This window comes from Heloderma suspectum, chromosome 16, assembly GCF_057233095.1.
Source record: "Heloderma suspectum isolate Gila_16-S chromosome 16, 16-S_ref, whole genome shotgun sequence".
Lineage (NCBI taxonomy): Eukaryota > Metazoa > Chordata > Lepidosauria > Squamata > Helodermatidae > Heloderma > Heloderma suspectum.
Genome location: NC_139473.1, coordinates 22,778,404 through 22,802,876, shown reverse-complemented (window position 1 = coordinate 22,802,876; position 24,473 = coordinate 22,778,404). Strand labels below are relative to the sequence as shown.

The 24,473-nt window shown below is 55.8% G+C and overlaps 1 protein-coding gene across 2 annotated transcripts; it reads right to left on the bottom strand.

Moving 5' to 3' along the window:
• Positions 1-5,955: 5,955 nt before the first annotated feature.
• Positions 5,956-23,383, bottom strand: MKS1 (MKS transition zone complex subunit 1). 2 transcript variants are annotated; one of them, XM_084822552.1, is made up of 18 exons: positions 22,560-23,383; positions 21,528-21,646; positions 20,468-20,535; positions 19,465-19,620; positions 18,565-18,662; positions 18,316-18,444; positions 17,681-17,785; positions 17,433-17,541; positions 16,565-16,621; positions 15,150-15,192; positions 14,570-14,632; positions 13,534-13,604; positions 13,127-13,196; positions 12,726-12,833; positions 11,220-11,353; positions 10,946-11,028; positions 7,550-7,647; positions 5,956-6,944 (listed from the first exon to the last, which is right to left on the bottom strand). In XM_084822552.1, the coding sequence occupies exons 1-18, from the start codon at positions 22,637-22,639 to the stop codon at positions 6,847-6,849; spliced, it is 1,689 nt and encodes a 562-aa protein (XP_084678678.1). In that variant the 5' UTR covers positions 22,640-23,383; the 3' UTR covers positions 5,956-6,846. The 2 variants fall into 2 exon arrangements, with proteins under 2 accessions (XP_084678678.1, XP_084678679.1); XM_084822553.1 differs by lacking the exon at positions 18,316-18,444.
• Between the last annotated feature and the right edge of the window lie 1,090 nt (positions 23,384-24,473).

Genomic DNA, 24,473 nt, shown 5'->3' with positions numbered 1-24,473 from the left:
CTGCCCATGTCCAGCCATCCTACCATTGCTGGCTGCAATCTTGCCCAAGGTGAGGAGGGTGAACTCATCAGGTTCCGCGAAGGGCCTGAGGTGCCGCTGAAGCTCCGTCATGATGGGGTTGAAGTGGTGGCGGGCAAAAGTCACCAGGGCATTGCTGGCAGCTGCCTGGAGCTCCCGAGGGACCTCCTGCTGGAGACGAGATCAGGCAGCAGAACAAAGTTGTTAGTCTTTATTAGATGCCTTTCTCAGAAGAAGACTCCAGGCATCTCACACAAGCTTAAAACATACAAAGGGTTAAAACATTTTAAAATAGCTAAAAACTATTAAAAATGCAAAGACCTAGTAAAACAACTACATCAAGAAGCCCCATCCTAAGCCATCAAATGCCTGGGAGGAGAGGAAAGCCTTAACCTGGTGCCAAAAGGATGGCAATATTGGCTGCAGGTGGGCCTTGCTGGGGAGACAGGTCCACCATTGGGGGCCACCACAGAGAAGGTCCTCTCGCTCGTTGCCACCCTCTCACCCTCCCTCGGAGGAAGAGCTCAGATGCTTTACGGATAGGATGGTGATGTGATATTTAAATCCAAAAGAGACAGGCAAAGATCAGCCACTTGGTAGAGAATGACAGCAAAGGGGCAGGCTGGCAGGCAGGGAGGAGGATGCGGCTGCCACCAGGCCCAAATCAGAACCAAGGAACATGAGAAGTGCCAAGGGGGCAGAGTGCGTTTCCCCGACAAAACGAGCCACTTCAGTCAACAGCCGCACATCTGGGATGAGAGGAGATGGCTTGTGGGGGGGGGGGGTTCCAACTTCCAGGCATGCCTGATTCCCACCGCGTCTTTTTGTTTTCAAGAAGAACATTCCTGCTGATGGCTGTATTATGCCAGTCCCAGCCCCAAAAACATTGTAGGGGAGATGTCTTTCTGAGCCATGGGGCAGGGTCTCCATACAGAGACTCTCCAGGCCGTAATGGAACCCTGGCTATTTGCGACCATATCCAGAATGTCCCAGTCCAGGACGAATACTTTTAGAAAAGGTTTATTTGGGGGGTGAAGGAAAGGGAAGGAGAGAGAGAGAGGGATAAATTAATTTGCATCTTGTGTGCCTTCGGTGCCTCATGGGCTGCAGAGAATTAGGATTTCGTTTCAGCTGGGTTTGGGTACTAGAAACCCATTTTCAGTGCCAGCACAGACTCCATGAATACATGAATGTGCAAACGGAGTTCCTTCTGAGCACGTGCAGAGTGCTTTTCCCCAACTCTTTCTGAATTCTCACAGCCCGCCAACTACATGGGCAGAGGTTCTGGGGGCAAAAGGCCTCAGGGCGGGTTTAGGTCTCAAGGTGCCATTCTGGGGCGGCTGCTCCCTTACCTCCAGAGATGCTCTCAGCTGCTTGGAGGCTGCAGCAATGAGGTTGCAGGCTGGCTCCACCGCCAGTCCATGCTCCAGCATGGCCCGGAGGCTGTGGTAGATGGCCACCTTCTGCCAGGGAGAGGCCTGTGGGGAGGACAGACCCAAGGGAACTGCGTGCACCACCACACGGCTCCCTCAGGGAACGCAACGGCAGCCCAGGCACCACCTTCTCTTTGCGTGTTTCCCTACTCCTCCTCTGAAGCAGAAGTTGGCCCCTGGGGCTAGATGGGTTGCATCCCACGGCAACAAAGCGGTTCCCGTACCTCGTCCTGCTGGAGCATCACCATGAGGGCCGGCATCACAGCCGCCGGCTGGCTGCGAGCTGCGTGCACGATGCGGAGCACTGCCTCTTTCTGGCTTGCTTCCTCCCGGGACTCAAGCAAGTGCCTGATGGGGCAAAGGCCACCTAAGCGGAGCGGCCGAGAGGGATGAAGTTCAGCAGCCTGTCAGGCTGACAAAAGTCAGTCTAGTTCACCCTCCGTTCCATGGGACAGCTGCCAAGCCCTGGCATTTCAGGAGTCTTAAGCGCAGAACGTGCCCAGGCAGCTTCAGGTTTCTAGCCCTCATCGCTGGGAAGACAGGCTCGAAAGCGTGCTATGTCTGGTGAATTGCATGCAGTGCCCCCCTGTGGAGGGGTGGGGCGTGCAGACCGAGTAAATCACACATGGGGTGGAGAAAGTGGATAGGGAGACATTTTTCTCCCTCTCATTGTACTAGAACCTGATGGGGTCATCCCATAAAGCTGATGGCTGGGAGGAGAGATAAAAAGGACTTCTGCACACAGCGCATAATTAAACCATGGAATTCACTTCCTCAGGATGTAGCGACGGGCACCAATTGGGATGGCTTTAAAAGGGGATTGGACATGTTCATGAAGGAAAAGGCTATCAATGGCTACTAGTCCTGATGGCTATGTGCTCCCTCCAGTGTCAGGGGCAGTATGCCTATGCATGCCAGTTGCTGGGGAAGATGGTGCACTCATCTCCTCCTTGCAGGTTTCCCATGGGCAGCTGGTTGGCCACTGTGTGGACAGAATCCTGGACTAGATGGGCCCTTGGTCTGATCCAGCAGGGCTCTTATGCTCTTATAATGCTTTGTCCCTCTCCACCATGAGCAGAAAGCAAAGTCAGTAAACAAAAATTCAAAATAACTTTGATCATTTGTACAGATAAGTACATCTTTTCTTTTCTTGGGGTAGTTTTGGGCTCAGAAACAACAACATGAAAACAGCCCTCCCCCTGGGACTGGACCTATTAAATATGCGCAATTTACAAGGTCAAGGACCCATTGCAGATTGAGAAAAGGGAAAGGGCTGAGGGCAGAGCTAGGTGGAGGAAGAGGCATCTTCTGAGGAAGGGCTGAGGACCTGGCTTGTTTTCAGCCTCCAGGGCAAAAGGCGGTGGGGAGGGGAGATGCCGATTCTTTTAGAAAGGAGATCTGTGTGTGTGTGGGGGGGCACCTCCGCATCCTGACCATTGAAGACAAATGAGAAGCAGACATCTCAAAAGGAACAGGCAGAATCCATCTGAGCTTCAGAGAGAACTTGCCAGTGGCATTTCTACACCAGCGGCCTCCAGATCTGCTGGACTACAGCTCCCACCATCCAAGGCCTGCTGGCTGGGGATGATGGAAACTGTAGTCTGACACATCAGGAGGGGGGCAGATGAGGAAGGCAGTTCTAAGGTGTCATCGAAGTGACACGGATCTATGGTCTGTGGGTGCGCAGCAGTGCTGCTTTGCCATTGGGAATGAGAGGCAAAGATCAGGGCAAAAAGTGACATTTTGTCTTGGAAGTCCTAATCACCACTGCAGCGGGACAGAGCTCTTCACGCACCGTGATTTATTCTGTTTGTGGGGTCCCTCCTGCTCTTATTCTTGTAAACCGCCCTGGAAGCCCAAGGCCCTTACCTCCACTGGGTGGAGCTCCCTCTTCAGCCATATTGCTTCTGCTCCGTGCTCTGTCCAGCGGCGAAAGAGCCCATGATTATGCTTCGCATGTACCCTACCTGCCTGCCTCCATCATGCGGATCAGACGTGTTGGACTATGATTTATTTACTTATTTCATTTTTACACTGCCCAATAGCTGAAGCTCTCTGGGCAGTTCACAAAATTAAAACCATAAAAATACAACAGAAAGTACAATACAAAATATAATAGATTAAAGCTACAGAACAAAAATACAACCACAGTAAAACTAGCAGCAGTGTAGATATTTGAACTGCAAGAGCAGATTTAAGACAGCAGAGCTAAAAAACTGGAATGCTAAAATGCTAAAAATGCCTGGGAAAATAAAGAAGTCTTCACCAGGCGCTGGAAAGAGTACAATGGAGACGACAGGTGAACCTCTCTAGGGAGTTCGTTCCACAGCCAGGGGGCCACAGCAGAAAATGCCCTTTTTTCTGGTAACCACCTGCCTTACTTTTGGCAGGGGATCCTGGAAAAGGACCCCTGAAGATGATCTTTGGGTCCAGGCAGGCACATATGGGAGGAGGTGATCCTTCAGATAACCTGGCCCCAACCCATTAAGGGCTTTGAATGGCAATACCAGCACTTTGAATCAGGCCTGGAAAGGGACTGGCAGCCAGTACAGATGGGCATAATGTGATCTCGTTGGCCAGTCCTTGTTAACAATCTTGCTGTCCTGTTTTGGACCAGCTGAAGTTTCCGGACCATTTTCAAAGGCAGCCCCACATCTAACGCATTGCAGTAATCCGGACGAGAGGTTATCAGAGCCCGGATAACTGTAGCTAGGCTGTCTCTGTCCAGATAAGGGCGTCATCGATATATCTGCCTAAGGTGATGTTGGCCACCGGCCTATAGTTGTTAACAGCCTCCTGGTCCAGGTTCGGCTTTTTCAGGAGCGGCCTGATTACCGCCTCTTTTGCAGAGGCCGGCACCGCTCCCTCGCTCAAGGAGGAATTTACAAGCTCCTGGACCCAGCCGGACCTCCCCTCCGTGTTTGATGTGAGAAGCCACATGACGGGCAAAGGTCAAGCACGGGGGTGGTCGACCGGACTTGGCCAAGCACCTTGTCCGCATCCTCGGGCCTCAGTAACTGAAACCGATCCAATAAAATGACTAGATGGTGCTCTAGATGTCTCTACCAATGGAACTCCACTAATGGTGCCAGCTGCGAGTTCAAGCACATCTGGAGGGCGCCAGGTTGGGGGCCTGTGTGCTTGGTCCAGCGCTGCCAACCTCAAGGCCCCTTGTGCACCAAAAGAAGCTGTGGCTCTAGGCTGCCCTGCTGGCGGCGGGGGGGGCGCCCCTGGCCACCTGCATGAGGGCCCCCGTGTGCACAGTGGGGACTCAGGCTGGAAGAGCACAACCCAGGCCGCACGTCAGGAGCCGGCAACACACGGCCATAGGCGACTGCTGACTCGTCAGGGAAAGAGGGCCCTACCTCCCGGCAGAGTGAGGCTCCCAGCTGCCCATGGCCGGTCTTGCGGGCTGCTGGGAAGCCTGGTGCGCCCACTGTGCCGCTTGGCAGAATCGCTGGGGCTGCAGTGTGGAAACCTCTGGCAGGGGCAGGGTGTGGCCCTGAAAGGGCTCCAGGGAGGGGGCAATGTGGCTCCAGCTCCAAGAACCGCCGACCTCTTGCCTTATGTGGAAACTGCCCATGTTACAGCTATTTGGGTGGGAGGAGGTTAAATCAGGCTATTTCATCTTAGCCCAAACATCTTGTGGAGATGCACACTGTCCTCTGCTATGCCCAAAACCCACCTAGTCAAGGTGTGCAAAACACTGGTTCAGCGCCAGCCTGGATATGCTGCGTATCTCAGTGGGAAGCTGTGGATTGCTCAAGGCCCAGGCATGGCAAACCTGTGGCCGACATCATCATGGAAGGGGGAACACAGAGGCCCCTCCATCCCACCTCACCCCGGGGGCTTGGGGCCCCATCCTGCTCACTTTGTAAAGGGCCGAGTGCTCAGCTCTCACCTCAACTGTCCCTCAAACACTGGGCTCTCGGAGGGGGGGGGCTGGGATCCGAGATGGGCTGGCGACAGTGGGCCCAAGAGATAAGCTCTGGATAGCCTTGGCTAATGGAACAGCAGCCTTCAGAGGCCTCTATGACATCACCGGGAAGCCCAGGCCCATTCAAGGAGCAGCCAAAGGGGAGGCGGCAGGCTGGCTTGCAGCGCGCCTCAGGAAGCCAGCAGCAGCGAGCGCATGAGCCTGGTGCGGCCCACCGGGAGACCCTCAGCAGCCAGATGACACAAGCACCATTGCCCCAGGCCCTGGAAACGGAGCCAGGGGGCGGCCCTTGCAGGCCTTGGCTTGGGTTCCTATCTGCTACTGCTGGCATGGAGGGCCCGGGCCAAGTGGGGGGAAGATGCGCAGAGGGCAGCCACCACCACAGAGTGATGCCCCGTGGGGAAAGGATGAAGGAAAGGACCTCTGCTTGTGGAGCTTACTGAAATGGAAAGATGTGGGGGTTGGGGAGGGGGGCTCATTGCGACTGCTTTCTGGTTGTGGCGATTCATGGTGGTTTAATTTTTTTGCTATATAAAAAAGCCTGCTTACATGAACAGCAACGCTACATCAGAAAGACTGCCATCTTTATTTGTAAAAGGCTTCCCTGTCCCATGCCAGAAGCTCAGAACACACAATAAAACATACCCCCAGCACTTAGCCCATGTTCAGTCAGCCCAAAGGCCTGCCCAAAGGAGGAGCCTTTGATTCACTGCTGGGGCGCAACGCAGGCCTGGACGCCAGAGAAGGCCCAGCACAGCTCTGAAAGAAGCCCACCTGGAGAAGCCCGGCCTTGGAGGGCAACAGGACACAGTAGCTTTCTCTTCGGTGCTGAATGCAGCGTCTTGCAACCAGCCTGCCCTGCTGCAGAAACTGCCCTTAAACGGGAGGAGGAGGACGCCGAGATCTTCGCTGGCCAGATCGATGAACAAGGGAGCTGCTTCTCAGGAGTCACGACAGCCCCGTGGCTCTCACAGCTGTAGACTGGGACTGCGCAGTCGTGCTGCTGTGCAACAGCAGCTAGTTCCAAGGAAGCCTTTCTGCTGCCTTGCTGCAGCCAAAGTTCAGTTCAAGGAAGCCTTCCCCACCCTGGTGCCCTCCGGATGGGTGGGACTGCAACTCCCAGAATCCCCCAGCCAACTGAGAGTTGTAGTTCCACAATCTGGAGGGAAGCCTGCTTCAAGGCACGGACAAAAGAGCTTTCGCTGCGTTCTGTCCTGAGAGGGGACGGCGCCTGGAGGAAAGGTTTCTGCTGGCAGCCCCTGCACCACACCAGGGCCCGAACATGCCGCTTTCCCGGGATAGCGGAATGTGTCTGTGGCTCCTGGAAGGGAGAGGAGCGCTTGGGCTGCCTCCTCCACTGAGGAAGATGCATCCTGCGAGTCCACGGAGGCACCCCCAGAGGCCTTGCTGCAACCCGGGCTCGGCGAGAAGGGAAATGTGACGGGCCGGAGGGCGTTCTCACGACAGCTGGCCAGCAGAGGCAGAACTGCGGATCAAATCCCGAGGGAGGCTCTCCCGGGCCTCTCGCATCCGGCGCCGGGCCCGCTGAAACGCCTCTGCAATCAGGGAGAGGGGGGCGGTGATGGGGGTCAGCCTTGGGAACTTGCTGCCTCCTCCCCGCTTGCCCACTACTCTGTCAAGGACTTGGGGCCACATACGCGCGTCATTCGGCAACCCAAATTCTGCATGGGGAAACTCAGGACGATCCGAATGAATGATGCAAATCCTGCTTCGGCAAGCCCTGGGGGGGGGGGTGGCACAAAGGGGGCACAGACCCTCACAATCATGCTGAGCCCCAGAGGCCCCTCTCCACTGCCTTCCCCTCCTCCCCACCCCCTACTTCCCAATTGCCCAAAGATCTTCAAGGCTAGAAACGTGAGGGTAGGAAACGCCACTTTTAAAAAAGGGGTATATAAAATTACTCCTCTTGTAAAGTCTAACCCACCATAAGCATGTTTTAAATAAAAAGGTGGGGTAGACATGCTTCCAATTAATAAGTAAATGAATATATTCTGCCCTCTTTAATTGACCCTTTTATCCAAGGGCACTTAAAATATTTCACCAGGAGAGGTGCTGTTGCTCAGTGGTAAACTTCTGTTATTGGATGAATTTAAAACATAATAGATACATAAATAAATATACACTCCCCCCGCCATCTTACCCAGGACATTGTAGAGGGACCCTTGCTGACTGAAGCCACCCAGTCGGTCCAGGACACTCTGCATGCGCTTCCTCATGGAGATGGACTCCAGGAAAGCCCTGCCGAGAGAGGAGATTGATCCATCATTCGTTTATTCTTCCAAAACATTTGTATCCCACCCTGTGTCATTAAGATCTCAGAAGAACAGGCCTCTTCACATGACAAGGTATTAGCAGGGAGGAAGAGAAGAGCCCACTTCCCCCAATAACATAAGTGAGACCTCCAGAGCCCAGGGTGGAGGCAAGACATTGCTCAGCACCAAGGGCAGGGGGTAGGACAACTGGGATGGGCTGCCCCCTCTGTGCCCCATGCATGGGCTTCCCAGAGGCACAAGGGAAGCCAGAATGCTGGTCTGGATAGACCCTTGGTCTGATCCAGCAGGGAAATGCTTTGGTTTCTTACTTCAGTGGGGAGCTTGCAAGCCCATGAGCGTACTTCCTGGGGGGCTTCCTTCAGAGTACATATGCTGAGGCAAGCCTTCCAGACGGGTCAGACTATGACTCCCATTATCCCCCAGCCAGCATGTTCCTGCAAATGGCAGGAACTCCAGGTTGTGGGGAGGCTGGCTTAGCTCAGGGCCGCAGCCTGCCTCTTGCCCGCCCTTGGGCTGCTCACCACGTTGACCAGAGGGCAGCCACTTTCTCTGTTGGGGATCTTTCCTGAGTTGAGGATCCCAGTCGACCCACTGGTCTGAAAGGGCCAGCTGCTCCCCCTCCATCCTGCCCTCCTATCCCTTTCTCTAGAACAGGGATGGGGAACCTCCAGCCCACAGCAGTTCTCCATTCAGCCTGCAGAGCTCCCTCTCTAGCCCTGCCTCCTCCTCCAAACCATGCTCCCTGGAGGCTAGCGGGAAGAGGAATCCCCGCTGTTATCTCCAACCAGTGATTGGCAAGAACAGCGGGGATTCTCCTTAGCATGCCATCGCGGCAACGGATGGCATGCAAAGCCAGGGAGTCCCACCCAGTTATTTAAAACATGCTATCCTTTCTTGTCCATGAAGAAAAGCCAAATGGATGGGGCCAAATGATGCTAGGGAGGGGGAAACCCCCACCCCCGTCATCTAGCCTGCCATATTGGTCCAGGGGGGAATCCAGCCTGTGGACTGAAAAAGGTTCCCCTTTAGGATCTCCAGCCAGGCAGAGCCACAGTATGCCTTGGAAAATGAATCTGGGCAGGGGGTGGGGGCTTCTGAGCATTCCTGATGTCCTACCAAAAAACTGAAACGTTGCGCCAGTTTTGCAAACAGTGAGGCTTTTCTGTTCAGTATGAAATGCAGGTGTTGTGCTTGCCTGTTGTGATGACATTCAGGCCTCTGAGAATGTCAAGGCTGGGAGCACTGACAGAAGAGATATTAGCAGGTTGGAAACAAAGGAGAGGGAAGGGGCTTCCTCCCGCAACCTCGTGTGGTGCCTCTGCAGCATTTCTGGCCCTCCTCTCTCCAGTGGAATCATAGAATAGTAGGGTTGGAAGGGGCCTACAAGGCCATCGAGTTCAATGCAGGAATCGAGCTCAATGCAGGAATCCAAGTCAGAGCATCCCTGATAGATGGCTGTCCAGCCTCGTCTTGAACGCCTCCAGTGTGGGAGAGCCCACCGCCTCCCTAGGTCATTGGTTCCATTGTCGTATTGCTCTAACAGCCAGGAAGGTTTTCCTGATGTTCAGCTGGAACCGGGCTTCCTGTAACCTGAGCCCATTATTCTGTGTCTTGCACTCTGGGATGACTGAAAAGAGATCCTGGCCTCCTTCTCTGTGACAACCTTTCAAGTACTTGAAGAGCGCTATCATATCTCCCCTCAGTCTTCTCTTCTCAAGGCTAAACATGCCCAGTTCTTTCAGTCTCTCTTCATAGGGCTTTGTTTCCAGTCCCTTGATCATCTTGGTTGCCCTCCTCTGAACCCTCTCCAGTTTGTCTGCATCCTTCTTAAAGTGTGGTGCCCAGAACTGGACACAGTACTCCAGATGAGGCCTAACCAGTGCTGACTAGAGGGGAACTAGTACTTCCTGGGATTTGGAAGCTATGCTTCTATTCATGCAGCCCAAAAGAGCATTTGCCTTTTTTGCAGCCACATCACGTTGTTGGCTCATATTCAGCTTGTGATCGACAACAATTCCAAGATCCTTCTCGCTTGTAGTGTTGTTGAGCCATGTATCCCCCATCTTGTAACTGTGCATTTGCTTTCTTTTTCCTAGGTGCAGAACTTGGCATTTATCCCTATTAAATGTCATTCTGTTGTTCTCTGCCCAGGGCTCCAGTCTATCAAGATCACTTTGAATTTTGTTTCTGTCTTCCAAAGTATTAGCTATCCTGCCCAATTTTGTGTCATCTGCAGATTTGATCAGCATTCCCTGCACCTCCTCCTCCAAGTCCTTAATAAAAATGTTGAAGAGCACTGGGCCCAGGACTGAGCCCTGTGGTACCCCGCTCTTACCTCTCCCCAACTTGAGAAGGTCCCATTGAGAAGCACTCTTGGAGTCCGATTCTGTAGCCAACCGTGGATCCACCGGATCGTTGTTTCCTCTAGCCCCCTTTGAGCTAGTTTGCTCAACAGGAAATCATGAGGCACTTTGTCGAAAGCTTTGCTGAAGTCGAGGTATATTATGTCCACAGCATTCCCACAGTCCACAAGGGAGGTTTTTGTTGTTTATTCAGTCAGTCGCTTCCGACTCTTCGTGCCTTCATGGACCAGCCCACGCCAGAGCTTCCTGTCAGCCGTCGCCACCCCCAGCTCCCCCAAGTTCGAGTCCATCACCTCCGAATATCATCCATCCATCTTGCCCTTGGTCGGCCCCTCTTGCTTTGGCCTTCCACTTTCCCTAGCATCAGCATCTTCTCCAGGGTATCCTGTCTTCTCATTATGTGGCCAAAGTACTTCAGTTTTGCCTTTCGTATCATCCCCTCAAGTGAGCAGTCTGGCTTTGTTTCCTGGAGTATGGACTGGTTTGATCTTCTTGCAGTCCAAGGCACTCTCAGAATTTTCCTCCAGCACCACAGTTCAAAAGCATCTATCTTCCCTCGCTCAGCCTTCCTTATGGTCCAGCTCTCGCAGCCATAGGTCACTACGGGGAAGACCATTGCCTTCACTATGCGGACAAGGGAGGTGACCTGATCAAAAAATGAGATCAGACTCGTCTGGCAGGACTTGTTCTTGACAAATCCATGCTGGCTTTGAGGAATCACTGCGTTGTTTTCAAGGTGCTTACAGATGGGTTGCTTTATCATCTGCTCCAGAATTTTCCCAAGGATTGATGTCAGGCTGACTGGTCTGTAGTTCCCAGGTTCCTCCTTTTTACCCTTTTTGAAGATAGGGACAACATTAGCCCTCCTCCGGTCATCTGGCACTGGAGAGCAGCACTTACTTGGACTGCTGCAGGCAGTTCAGCCGGAAGGTCACGTGGCCCGTTGTCTCAGTGCGGAAGCCAAACCGGCTCAGGCGGCTACCCTATAGGGAGGATAAGCACCAGGTCACACTGAATCCTTGTGCTTCCTCCCTCCCAGGCCCCAGAAACTTTCCTTCATGTCCTCCCCGAGTTTTCCTTCACAGGGGATGTAGTGGTGGGGAGGACACACACACCAATGCCATATGGGGAGGGAACGGAGGACGGCCCTGTTATCCGCACCGTGGATACGTACCGTGAAGGTGCTGGGTACTCTGGCGTAGGTCATGTCCTCGAGCTCCGGTGAACCCCCAATGAAAAACCTCTGCAATTCCGAGAAGGTGCCCAGCTGCACAGGGCGCCAAGTGGAAACGGTCACAGTATAAGCCCCTGAGCCACCGGGGTTGGGGAGAAGGGAAAAACACCGCAGGTACAGAAGGGAATCAAGAGATGACTCAGCATCCCCCGGGCCCAAATCTGGGCAATTCAAGCTGCTGAGAGCATGACTAGCCAGGCCAGATGCCTCCTGCCACGGAGCCATGTGTGAGGGAAACACTGCAGCAGCCCTGGAACAGGCCCAGAACCAGCAGCAGGTCTCTTGGGTCTCAAGCAGAGACGGGCTTTCCCAGCACTGGCTGCCACCTCCTCCTTTCCACTGGATGGCCGGGGATGGAACTGGGGGGCGTCTGACTTGCAAAGCATGTGCTCTCACTCAGACCCCAACCAGATCAGGAGTGGGGGAAATCTTTTCTCGGCCCCAAATTATCTGGCCTTTTCTTCTAAAGAGTTCAGAGAACTACAGCCCAGATACACCATAAGAGGAGCCTGGATCAGACCGGGGTCCATCCAGTCCAGCATTCTGGCCACACAGGCGAGAAACATACAAGCAGGACATGAGTGCAGCAGCACCCTCCCGCCCATGTTCCCCAGCAACTGGTGTACCTAGGCATACTGCCTCCGATACTGGGGGATACATAGAGCCACCAGGACTAGTAGCCGTCGATAGCCTCCTCCTCCAGGGATCTGTCCAACCCCTTTCAAAGTCGTCCAAGCTGGTGGCCCTCACTACATCTTGTGGAAGTGAATCCCATAGTTCGACTCTGTGCCACACGAAGAAGCCCTTCCTTCTCTCTGTCCTGAGTCTCCCACCCACAGAAATATGGGAACTGGAACCCCACCCCAGACAGAGCTTGGGGCTGCGTGGCGGCGTGCTGCCATCCCCTTGGGGCTGCCTTTGGAGCTGCACTGTGAACTGTGAGCTGCCTTGGGTGTCTTCGTCATGATAGGAAGGAAATATTGTAATACAAGTAATACAAATAAATAAGATGTGGTGGTGATGGGAACCCTCCAGAAGCCAACTGTCTGCGTTGTCCCTATATACCACCAAAACAAGACGCACCCTTTTCCCCTATTCCTCGCTTGCTTCCTGACACCCCCTCCCACTGTCTCCCCTGTCTTGAATTTTAGTTTTAAAGACCTGTCATCTTAGCCTTTATAAATAAATACTTTATAAATAAATAATATAAATAAATACTGCTACAGGACATATGACATGTATTGATCTTTACATGCACGCATGCATAAGCAGATCTCCACTGCAAAGGGATCCAATTGCACTTCAGCCCGAGGAGGGCCGCCACCCAGAGACAGCCTGTGAGGAGTGCGCTTGGCTCCAATCCTGGCCATGGCTGCAATCGTGGGAGGTGCCCCTACGCACGCGGAGGCTGACATGTGGAGCTCAGCGGCCCTGCAGCCCTCTTACCTGGTGTTGCTGGCAGCACCACAAACCCGTAGCCTTCGACACGATGCTGCTGCCAGAAGTCCAAGGAGAGAACCTCGAGGTAGAGGACGGGCCACTCGGGGAGGGAGCCTAGGGGAGAAGGGAGGGCAGAGAGAAAGAGGCCAGCTGGGTCCTGACCGATCCCGGGGGAAGAGACCTCCGCAGCAGCACAGCAGCAGGGCCAATGCAGGGCGTTCAAGAGCTGCCTGCACTCTCTCCGGGCCGTACTTCGCACAGGGCGTGCTCCCACGAGCTGCCCTCCAGCACAGCGTCTTCTGCCCAGAGAGGCTCCCAGGGACATTCTGCCCACTGGCGCGGTCTCCTGTGCTGCCGTCCACCCACCCCCAAACCCTGCTTCACTAGCCACGGAGGGCACGACTCACCCTCCACCTCGTCCTCTTGGGTGAAAAACAGCTCCAGGGTGAAAGGGAAGGAGAAAAAGGCCACCCTGTCCTGGGAATGGAAAAGGCAGGCTCAGCGCCTGCCGGAGCAGCGCCAGAGGCAGAACAAGATGGTGTAAAGAGCCCATATTGGAAAACATCCTTCTCCATGCTGGCTGGGGGATAATGGGAGCCATAGCCCAACAAAACTGGAGGGCGCCAGGGTGGAGAAGGCTGCTTTGAAATGCCAGGACCCCCTGAAAGCGACTCTCCGTGGCAAGTCCTGTGTGGCAGGCCACTTCTCCAGAACATTCCCAAGAGCTGGCTCTCAAGCAAGGGCTAGATGGCAAAACCCGACCCTGACGGCGCTGAGTGCCAGAAGCCCCCCCCCCCCCCAATTCCCCACTTACCCTGCCGCACGTCTTGGTAGTACAGGTCTGGGTCACTCCAGAGAGCGGCTGCGACGGGGGGCACGACCAGCCTAAGGAGCAGTGAGGCGAAGGCTGAGCGCAGCTGGAAAGGGAGCCAGATCGCCTAGGAGCGGCGGCTGCAGGGGAGCCAGAAAGGCCTTGCTCCGGGCCCTGCCGCACATCGAGCTCTTGACAGCAGGCTGGGCCAGGGGATGCCTCGGCTCAGCAGGAGAGCTCCTGCTTGGCACACAGATGGGCCCAGGCGCCATCCTTGGCAGCATCTCCAGGCCTGGCTAGGGAAGAATCCTGCCTGGAACGCTGGAGAGCTGCTGCTGCCAGCCAGTGTCAGCAATATGGGGCCAGATAGACCCAGGGTCTGGCTTGGTATAAGGCCACTTCCCATGTTCTTACGAGGGGGGCATGGCAGACTGGGACCCACAGAGAAACTCACTTGGGGCCTGACTCCTGAGCAAGAGAGCCGAAGAACAAAGTGTGCGGGGGCAGGAGATCAGTGCCTGATTTGGCAATAAAACGAGGATGGCGTGAGATACCAACAGCAGCCTCTACTCCACCCCCGCCCCAAAATAACAGCTGCACTGCTGGGGCTCTAGGGTTACAGAAGTGCACAGCATGCTGCTTCGTGCACGCCACTGACTGTATTTCTGGTGCGTGCGTATAACACAAATCTCTGCTTGCGGCACCTCCAGGAGGTGAGAAGCTTGGCGATTCAGTGCCCTTCAGCACCCCAAGACTGGGCCTTCGAGGGAAAGGGGGTGTTGGAGGGAACACGGCACCTGTTGGGGGTGGGGGCGAAGCAAGAGGAGAGGCTCTAGGAGAACAGCAGAGCTGGGAAGGGGAGGGGGGCAGAGAAGCCACAGTTCATGTGGGTCCCTCACAGAGCCAGTCTCCGAGCAGCTTCGGGCGCCAAAGGCAGGCCCGACTCCTCCCCGCTGTCAATGGGCTGTGGCGGAGCGACAGCCGCCTGGCATATGCCGCTTCTTCCACCCTGCCGCAACCCCGATTTTCGTTTACTCACAGCTGGGCAGCTCCAGGAAGAAGTGGATGTAGAGGCTGTCGTACTCATAGCCCTGGGCTGACACTGAGAGGGAGAGAAAGAGGGTGGCAGCGAGAGATCCCCGGCCTTCTCCCAGTGCAGACCCCAGGGAGCCTATCTTACCCAGCGCCCCCACCCCAAGCGGGCTCTCAGTGATCAGAGCACCGTGCTGTGGGGGCAGCCGAACAGCCTCGCTGAATGTCTCTCTCTCCAGCCCGGGGTGTGTGCACGATGCAGACTGTTTGGGCCCGTTTGTCTCGGCCAGAGGCTGGCAGCCAGCCCCACAGATGTGCAAATGCACCTTGCTGGAGACATTGAGGCCAGAGCACACGCAGAGCTTGGCCAACCGCAGCAGTTCTCCAAGGGCTCTTCTACCCCGAGGGTTCCCTGCTGCCCCCAGAGCTGCAGGTGGCTCTGCAAGGGAGGGAAGACCCGTCTCAGGGGCAGCCCACTGTTAGGCTTGGCCCATCGGAACGGATCCCCAGCATCTTTGGGGCATCTCTAGATGTGCAGGGAGGAGAAGCAAGCAGCCCCCAGAGCAAAACTTCAAAGAGCCTCTTACCAATTTCACCATTAACAAAGAGCCGGAGGGCGCCAGGAGCAGTCTGCAAGAGGTGGAGAGAACAGAGCTTGGTGGAGGCGACATAACTCAGTGGCCAAGCGCCTGCTTTGCTTGAAGGTCCCGAGTTCAAGTCCTGGCATCTCCAGGTCAAGGATCTCAAGTGGGAGATGATGGGAAGATCCCCCTTCTGCCTAACGTCCCAGGGTGCAGAACCTCTTCCAGCTCGAGGGCTGGAACCCATTTTACAGAAGCTCTCGGGGCGCGCATTCCACTGGGGTAGGTGGGGCCACAAACCCAAATGCCAGCGCATTGCAGCTGAGAGCTCTTCCTGCCAGCTACTCAGCCTTCAGAGAGGCTTTTCAGCCTTTTGGAATGGGGGAAAGCTGCGCAAAATCTGGGGATCCACCCAATGCTTGGCGACGGGGGGAAAGGGGAGGGCTAGGGGGCAGATTTGGCCCTCAGGCCTGAGGTTCTGCACAGTACTGGGCTAGATGGACCAAAGGTCCAACCCAGCATGAAGCTGCCCCACAGGTTCACATCCTTTCCCCATGAGCAGAGGGACGCCGAGGCACAGATCTGGCGCCCTCTCTCTCCCATCAAGGCCTGCACGGAGCACTTCTGCTGCACGGAGGGGAGTCTTCAGGCGGAATTGAGCCAGCCCTCCAATGGCACACCCACGCCCTGCCTGCGGCCTGTACAGAGCGGACCTCCTCTACAGGGGTTGGATGAAATGTGCAAGTTGTCTTTTACTGCTATCATTTTCATTGTTTCAAGTTGTTTACAATGTTTGAACGTTAAAGGTTTTCGGTCATGCTTTGTTACGTTGAATTTTAGGGTTTTAATTTTTGGAAAACTGCCCAGAGCACTTTGGCTATTTGGCAGATAAAAAATAGAATAAATGAATACACCACCCAGAGAACTTTGGCTATTGGGCAGTATAGACATGAAATAAATGAAAAGAAATGTCCTGACTTGAACCAGGGAGTTTTTGCATGTCCACTGGCCATTCTGGCTGGGAATGATGGGAGTTGCAGCCCAGCACATCTGAAGGGCATCAGATTGGAGAAGGCTGGACTAACCCCTCAACAATCTGCAAATGGCAGGAACTCCCCTATTTGCACGAAATGGTTCGAGAGCTCAGCTCTTGAGATAGCGTTGCGGCCCGTGAGTTTTGCAGCAATGAAAAATTTGGGGGTTTTCATTGCTGCAAAAATGCAAAACAATGGGGGTTGGACTTGATGGCCTTGTAGGCCACTTCCAAACCTACTATTCTATGAAAAGTGGGCAGGGCAGGCAGTTCTGCCACTCGCCACCGGAAACGGTTTCCCAGCTCCGTGGCACCAGCTCAGGGGGCCCTGCCTTGATCGAGTCAACGACCACCCTGGCCACAGCAAGTTCACGCAGGTGTCACTCACCATCTCAAAATCCGAGCCAACAAGTCCGCTGAGGTACTCCTTGTGCCGGCTGTACAACTAAGGAGGGAAGCACAGGGACAGGAGGAAGGAGCTCTGTGGCCTCGCTGGCCGATCTGTCCCCTGGAGCTGCCGCCAGAGGAGCTGGGAGATTAAGCAGCCCTGCGCAGCGCAACACCAGCGCCTCGCCCCGGCGGAGATCGGGGAAGGGCTTCCGTGGCATGGCGGTGACAGATGCAGGGGGCTCTGGCGGCCAGCTGGAAATGGCTTGGCAGGCCGTATGCAGCCTGTGCTTTTTGCACGCATTCTATGACAACAACAAGTCTAACCTAAAACATCACGCTTTGAAAACCTCTTTAAAACCAATACACTCTAAAGAGAACAGCCTGAGCAGCAAGACAAAAGTTTCAATGAGAGGGCCTAATCCAGCTTTCCCCAGCTGGGTGTCCTCCAGATGTGTTGGGCTCCAAGCCCAACCATTCCTGGAGCTGGGAATGATGGGAGTTGCAGTCTAACACATCTGGAGGAGATCAGGCTGGGGAGGACTGGAAGGGTAGAAAGTTTTCCCTGTCTCCAAAAGGAGGGGAGCGTTGGGGCTGAGCAGGTATCTTGGGGGGAGCACTATATCAGTGTCACCACTGAGAAGACCCTGCCCCTGGAAGATGCTGACTTTGCATTCGCAAACGATGATGCCCTGAGAAGGACAGCACTGAGCCTATGGAGACTGGCAGGACCAATCTCCTTAAGTTTCTTGTTATGTCCTGTTATGTTGAGTTGGCTGCCCTCAAGTCCTGGAGGGCAGCCAACTCAACCTACCCAAACGCCTGTTTCCCCTCCCACCAGCCCCAGGGCAAAGGACAGCAGCCCTTACATCCTTGAAGACCCGCTGCTCCCGTGCCTCCTCCTCCTGCTGCACCTGGGCTGAGGCGTTCTCCAGAGTGTATTTCCACATTTCCCGCTTCTCCCCTTCCAGCTCGATCCTTCACAGTCACAAACGGCACAGGGAAAAAGACTCAAGAGAAAAGCTCTGTGACACAAGCAGCCCCCCGGAGGAGCCACAACCTGCCTTGGCCCCCACAGCATAGACCCGGTGTGTGCGTGTGTGTGAACACAGCCCACCTGTACGGCCCTTTTGTGCCTGTGAAATCCGGTTTGACTGTGATGACACCATTGCTGTCCACCTTGAGCGTGCAGAGAACGTGCTCGTTGTTCCTGCAACCGAGTCTGCGGGGAGATCAGGATGAACACAGGTCCTGACGCCCAAGAAGCCTGGCCATGCTAGGAGCACAGCCCCTTTCTTGAGCTACAGGACCTGAACCCAGGGCCCTTTGCTTACAGCGGCAGAAGCCTTGGCCAGCTGAGACAGCCTGCAAGGGAGGGCTGCAGCGAACTCGATCCCTGCACAAATGCTGGTCCTTGGGGCTGGAAGCCCTTTTGGATCCCACTCACCCCCCCCCCCCGATCACCCGTTGCTGCCAAGCGAACAGCCCAGCTCTCTTCGCCCTGGCGCAGGCTGATCTCTGCCTGTGGCTCCAGCCGCTCACCCAGGACACCCACTCTGCTCAAGATGGATCCCCCCGAAACAGAATCGGACTCAGGGCTACGCAGTCCAGGGACCAGTTCATGTCAGCCCCTGGAACGAGGTGAACGCCTCTGGCCTGGCTCAGTTGCCAGCCGCTGACTTTCAATCCAGCTTGTGGAAGCAGGGCAGAAGGGGTGTGTGAAGGAGAGATGGGGCAGCAGCACTAACTTACTTGCCAGGGGGTCCCAAGTCCCCCATGATGTACATGGTCTGCACGGGGGTGTTGATGACGTGGTTGTTCCTGATGAACTCTTCCGAGGGCTCCCAGGTGACTGGGCGGGATTTCAAAGTGGCCCCTTCCCTGCCAAGGGGGGTGCGGGAGACTGTCACCCACAATGCAACAGGCTCCCTTCCCTAGGAAGTGCAAAAGGCCCAGGGCCTGCCGGGACCTGTAGGCGCCACTGGCAAGAGCTCCACTCACATCGGCCGGCGCTCCTGCCGCCGCCTCCTGACGTTGGCCATCCTCTCGGCCAGGTAGGACGGCACCTCATTGGCAGACGTGGTCACCCTCTGGCAGTGCTGGAAGGCAGGAAGAGGGCCAGTCACACTTCTTTTCAAGACGAGGCTGGATAGCCATCTGACAGGGATGCTCTGACTTGGATTCCTGCATTGAGCAGGGGGATGTCAGGGATGCTCTGACTTGGATTCCTGCATTGAGCAGGGGGTTGGGCTCAATGGCCTTGTAGGCCCCTTCCAACCCTACTATTCTATGATTCTCCTCACCCTGCGCATGAGGGAGGTGAGATAAAACCACTCCATCCTAGTCCGAAGTGCGCTGCCTCTCTATCCTGGCAAAACAACCCATGAACAACCCACAGTTCTGGGTTTGCACAACATGGCACCCCATGGTTTAAACAACCCAGTGTTCATAACCCAAGAACAAGCCATGGGCTGTCCTTCTGAGTTGTTTGTGGTTAGCAAGTCATGGTTTGTTAGCACAAAAACATTTGTAAATCACGACAATCCAGAATTCAACATCTCAAACCATGAGTTAGCGTTATGTGCCAACCAGGCCACTGACTGGCTGGCTTTTGTCAAGTTACTCTCTTCCCTCCTAACTTTCCTTCTGCCATCTGTAAAATGGGAAGACAGACCCACCTCAAGTGGCCACGAGGCAAAAGAAATACAGAGAAAGGTGTTACTATTTGAGATGCAGTGAAAAGCGGGTTGTCAATCAAGACTCCGGTTCTGTTGCTTCTTGGTTTATGAAACAAGCAGCATCTTCCCCCACGTCAGCCAAGCTCAGCAAGCGAACTCTGTATTCTGTGCTGTGGGGAGGGGCTCAGCCATCCCATCCCACCCGCCTGGAAGAAGCAGGCACCTCCTCTAGGTTGGTGAAGCGGTCGTGGTCCGTGTACGTGAAGATCCGGGTGTTTTTCCGCCCCCCCGACCCTTCCAGCTTCAGGATGTCTTCGTGGTACTGCCGGTCAAGGGGGCTCTGGCAGGCAGACTCGTTCTGGTAGAGATCCACCTCAAACTGAGCACAACACAGAAAAGCTCTGACGTGGGCAACACAAGGCCCCCCACAAAGCCCCAGTCCTGTGAACAGCAATGCTGACACCTGGGAAGCTGTCGGCCCGCCTTCCCCAACTGACTGCCCTCCAGATGTGTTGGACTGCAACCCCCAGCACTCCTGACCATTGGCCATGCTGGTAGGGGCTGATGGGAGTTGTAGTCCAAAACATCTGGAGGGCACTAGTTTAGGGACGGCTGAGCTAGGCATAAAGCAGGGGTGTTGAGCCTAAGGCTCATGGGCCAAGTCCGGTCTGACTGGGGTGGCCCAGATTGCCACGCCCCTTCCCCATCGTTCAGTAGTTTCCCCCTTTTGCCTTTGGCCCAGTGTACCACTGGAATGTGCCCCCCCATCCCCACCCCAGCTTCTCCAAAACTGAATTTGGCTCTTGGGCTGAAAGAGTTTCAAAACTCCTGGTATAAAGAATATTTGCCTGATTGAAAGTAAATGGAGCTCTGCTGCTGAGGATGGGATGGATCTCAGCAACTTGAAGTTTCCCACCACAGAGGAGCTCCTGAGCGAGGTGCATGCACAGAAAACACGAGATGCAGTGATGCGCATGGATTTTGCAGGAATGGTGGGTTCTGTAGTCGAGGCCGGTGTGCAGCAGTGGCAAGAGCTGCGTGCTTGGATGCAGAAGAGCTGGATTCAAGTCACAGCTCAGTCATTCTGATATGAAATTGACCAGGTGGCCAAGGGCAAGCCTCCCACTTTGGCCTATCTTACAAGACTGTTGCGAGGATCAATGAAACCAGGATTACAAGGCACTATGAAAAGTGGAAGAGAAGCGGTGATTCATTCAGCCACTCACCTGACTGAAGAGTTTCTCTTGCCAGCCAATCACTGCTTCCTCTTTCTCCTCCTCAGGACAATGGCCACCTGAAACACAGACAGGTGATGGATGGGCGCAGTTCAGCCAACTGAATACTCCTCTTAGCACCATCCCTCACCAACTCAGTGTGGGCAGTGCATGAGAAGGAAAATGGAATCAAAGTCGTGTACGTGTGAGAAACAGTTAGGAGGAATCTCAGCCTCTTGTAGCAACATCCAGGGTCGAGCGGGAAGAAGGCAGCCCTGGATTGTGGGCTATTTCTGAAACCTGACCTGTGGTGGCAAGAACTGTAAAATAACTTTTTCAACATCCAGAAATAATCAGCAAGTGGTTGCCCTGGACCAAATCTTGCTCCTCATAGTTGCCAGCTCAAAAGTAAGGACATAGAGGGTGCAATTGCTGGGAGTGGGCTGGGCTGGGGGTTTGTTGGCCCATCTCCAAGAGTTGCTGACTAGCACTGCTCAAGGTGCTTGACCAGACTCCCAGAATTCTTTGCTGCGATCTCTCAGCATGCATGAAACAATGTGGTGATTCTTTACTGCCCCGTGGCAGATGCCTTTGTGTTCAAGGTCAAAGCCTCAGTCAAAGTTGAGTACGGCTTATTCATGTACCAACTTGAATCAATAAACAAAACATGAAAGTGCTTGGCTCAGCAATTTAACCAATGAGCCAATGCAGGAAATGAGAAAGTTGATGATGATTGGGGGAATGGAGGCAAGGGGAAGAATCTCATTAAGAAGTTGTGGGACAGAGACTCCCATCTCTGTTAGTTTTATGGCAGTTCCCCCAACCTGGTGCCTTCAGATGTTTTGGACTTCAGCTCCCATCAGCCCCAGACACCATGGCCAATGGACAGGAATGCTGGGAGTTGTTAAAAACATCTAGAGGGCATCAGGATGGGGAAGACAGTTCTACGGGAACTGCCTACAATGAGGAAACTCTGTCTGCTTGGCGTAGTGCTGCTGAGCTTGTGTGGCTTCAATACTGAGCCGGACTCTTGTGGGTCGCCACTCTCCATCCCGAGGCCAGGTGCACTCACTTGCTGCATTGTGAGGGCCAAGGGTGGCCAAACTGATGAGCTGCTGGCCCGGCAGGGAGAAGGGCTCTTGCAGCTGCTGCAGCAGGAGGCTTGTGGATGTCACGCGCTGAATGCAAACCCTGTAGGGTAAGAGGAGGAGAAGAGGGCTGTCAGTAGAGTTTGCCATATGCGAGGGACATCAGAGAAATGCTTCAAAGATGAGAAATAGTAAGCAGAGGATGAGAAAACATCAAAGAGTCTTGTGGCACCTTAAAGACGAACAAATTTATCGTGGCAGAAGCTGTGGTGGACACAAATCTGCAGAGGTCATGGTCACAACCCTGGACAAAGAACTGGCCTGTGATGGCATGTCTTGGACCGTAAAGGTGGGGAATTATCTGGCCACATCAGGGCAGGTTGCCTAGAATAGGAGTTGGTCTCCAGATGTTTGGGACCAACCCCTAGAAGCCCCTGCAGGCGGGAGCAACAGTCAGGAATGCTGGGGGTTGACGTCCACAACATCTGGGGAAAGAGATACTTTCTGCCCACCCCTGCTCTTGATCACTCTGCCAAGGGGGGTTCGTCTTTCCCCATCGCTGGTGACCTCCAGCCACTCACTGGGGCAAAGGAGCCCGCCAGCTGACTCGCTATGGCCGCTGTAAGATAGGACTTTTTTCTGTCTAGGCTTGCCTGAGATTGCACCCTTACGCCCTGATGCAGGGGCAAGTAACCCAGTGCCCCCCAGACACGTTGGGCTACAACTCCCACCGCTCCCCAGCTCGCAGGACTGAGGGAATTGCGGGCCAAGCATCTGGAGGGCGCCAGGCTGCCTACCCGACTCTAACGCATCCGTCCCACCCTGGCGCCTCCCTGATGCGTCGGGCTACATCCCCCATCGTCCCCCGCCAGGCGTCTCCGTGCTTTTAAAGCGCTGCCAGGCTCTTTGTTGCCTGGGGCGCGCCGGGCTTGTTTGACTGACCGGCTGACCCGGGGGGGGCGCCGCCCAGGCGGGAGCAAAGCAGGGCGGGGCCCGGGGCGCGAGCGGGCACCGACCTGACGCGCAGGTTGCGGACGGGGTCCCGGGAGCGATAGACCGCCACGCCCGTGTCCTCGCTCCAGGCCGCCTGCGCCATGGCCTTCCGCGCGGCGCAAGGCGAAGGCCGCGGCGCCCCGACCAGGCCGCGTTCCCATGGGCACGGCGGGGCGCCGCCGGATGCCCCGTGCAGATTGCCGCCGGGCGCCCGCTTGCGACGGGCGCGCGCGCTGCCGCAGGGGCCGCGGGCGAGGCGCTCGCCGGAGCCGGAGCCGCAGCGGGCGCCGCCCTTCCCCGCGCCGCCCAGAGCGAGGCGCCCGGCTCGCGCCAACTGATCCCGCCGGAAGCGCCGCGCCGCACCGCAGCCCCGACGCCGGCCGGCCGGCCCGCGCCGGCGCCGGGGCGCGAGCGCGCGGCTCACAGCACCCCGCGGCGCAGCCCGCGTGCTGTCGCCGCCTCGGGCCAGGCTTCGGAGGGCCCCGCGGTGCAGGCCAGCGCTGGGCCCGGCTTGGGCGCCTGTGCCGGCGGAGGGCGGGGTGCCTCGGCCCCGCGGCGTGGCCCGCCGCCCACATCGCCAGGGGGCTCTCGCGCCGCCTCCCGCAGTGCAGCCGGAGGGAGATCGCGGCGCTCCGCGGCCCGCTCCCCGCGCCCTGCGGGAGGGCGAAAGGCCCCGCGCGCCCCTCCGCCATCGCCGGCCTGCTCGCGGCGCTCTGCGGGGGCGCGACGGCGCCTCCCGGCCGCGGGAGCCGCGAGGCCCAGCTCCGCGCTCCCGCCGCGGGGAGGCGGCGGCGCCGGGTTCTGCTCCGCGTCCGCTGATCCGGAATGCACGTCGCGCGCCCGCGCTGACGCGGTCTGGGCTCCTTTAGAGCGGGGGGGTTTGCAGTCCCCAGTCAGCGCGGCTGCCCTACGGGTTCGCGCCCCAGTACTGAGGGCCGCCCTCCTTGGTCGCGGATCCCGAACCTTTGCAACCCCGCACCACACAGATGTCGCAACAGGTGCGCCACTGACTTGGTTTCTAGCCAGCAGAGCCCAGCTGTTCGGTTGCTGCATCTGGTTTCTGCACTTCACGTGAGCCCGTCGAGTAGGAGGTGCTCTGGATGGGTTCCCATTTGTGGATTCTCTTCTTTCTTTGTTCCAGCACATTTTGATTCTATTTGTTGTAGTACTACATTTATATCCCACCTTTTTCTTGCGAGGAACCCAAGGTGGCTTACATGATCCTCCTCCTCTCCATTTCATCCATCCAACAACCCTGTGAGGTAGGTTAGGCAGTGTTGGTGAGTAGGCCCAAGTCACCCAGTGAGCTTCATGGCTGAGGTGGCTTGAACCCAGAGCTCCCAAGTCCTAGTCGGACACTCTCACTACTACACCACATTGCTTCTCGAATTTTCCTCCAAACAACCTGCCCTCCCACTAAGGAACATGGCCACGCTCTCATCTAGCTCATGTGCATCTCAATGGGGTTCACGCAGGTCGTACCTTGCTGAAGAGCTTCCTGGTGGATTGGGCCCCGTGGGTTACCTCTGTCTCCCACTCTTCTAGCCTTAAACGTGCCAGGCAGCCACCTTGTGTGGCCAGACTGACTCCATGCTCCCCCACAATTGGCCAGCCTAGCCAGAGCAATCCAGCCTGCCTGTCAGGATGGACACGGAGCCCATAGAATCCCAGAGTAGTTCTGATTCTGAGGAAGAGCAGTTGCTCCTGGGAGAGGAGCGTGCTTTTTTCCCAGGGCCAACAGCTGATGGAGATTCCTCCCACCAGCATTCCTAGCTTAGATAGCAGTCCTGGGAGTGACAGAGCGCAGGAAGCAGACTTGATGGACACGCGACGCTGACACAGAGAGCGGTGCCAAATGGAGGGCGCAGAAAGGAGGTGTAGTGCTCGGTTGGCGCGCAAACAACAGCTGCGCCCAGAGGATCCAAGGGAAAAGGGGA

What these genes read in the sequence shown, in the direction of transcription:
- MKS1 (XM_084822552.1), bottom strand. Translation starts at nt 22,639, where the DNA reads ATGGCGCAGGCGGCCTGGAGCGAGGACACGGGCGTGGCGGTCTATCGC. An exon ending in GTCCGCAACCTGCGCGTCAG is followed by an intron (nt 21,647 to 22,559) that starts GTCGGTGCCCGC and finishes CTTACCCTACAG; the next exon opens with GGTTTGCATTCAGCGCGTGA. An exon ending in GGCACAAAAGGGCCGTACAG is followed by an intron (nt 17,542 to 17,680) that starts GTGGGCTGTGTT and finishes GTGACTGTGAAG; the next exon opens with GATCGAGCTGGAAGGGGAGA.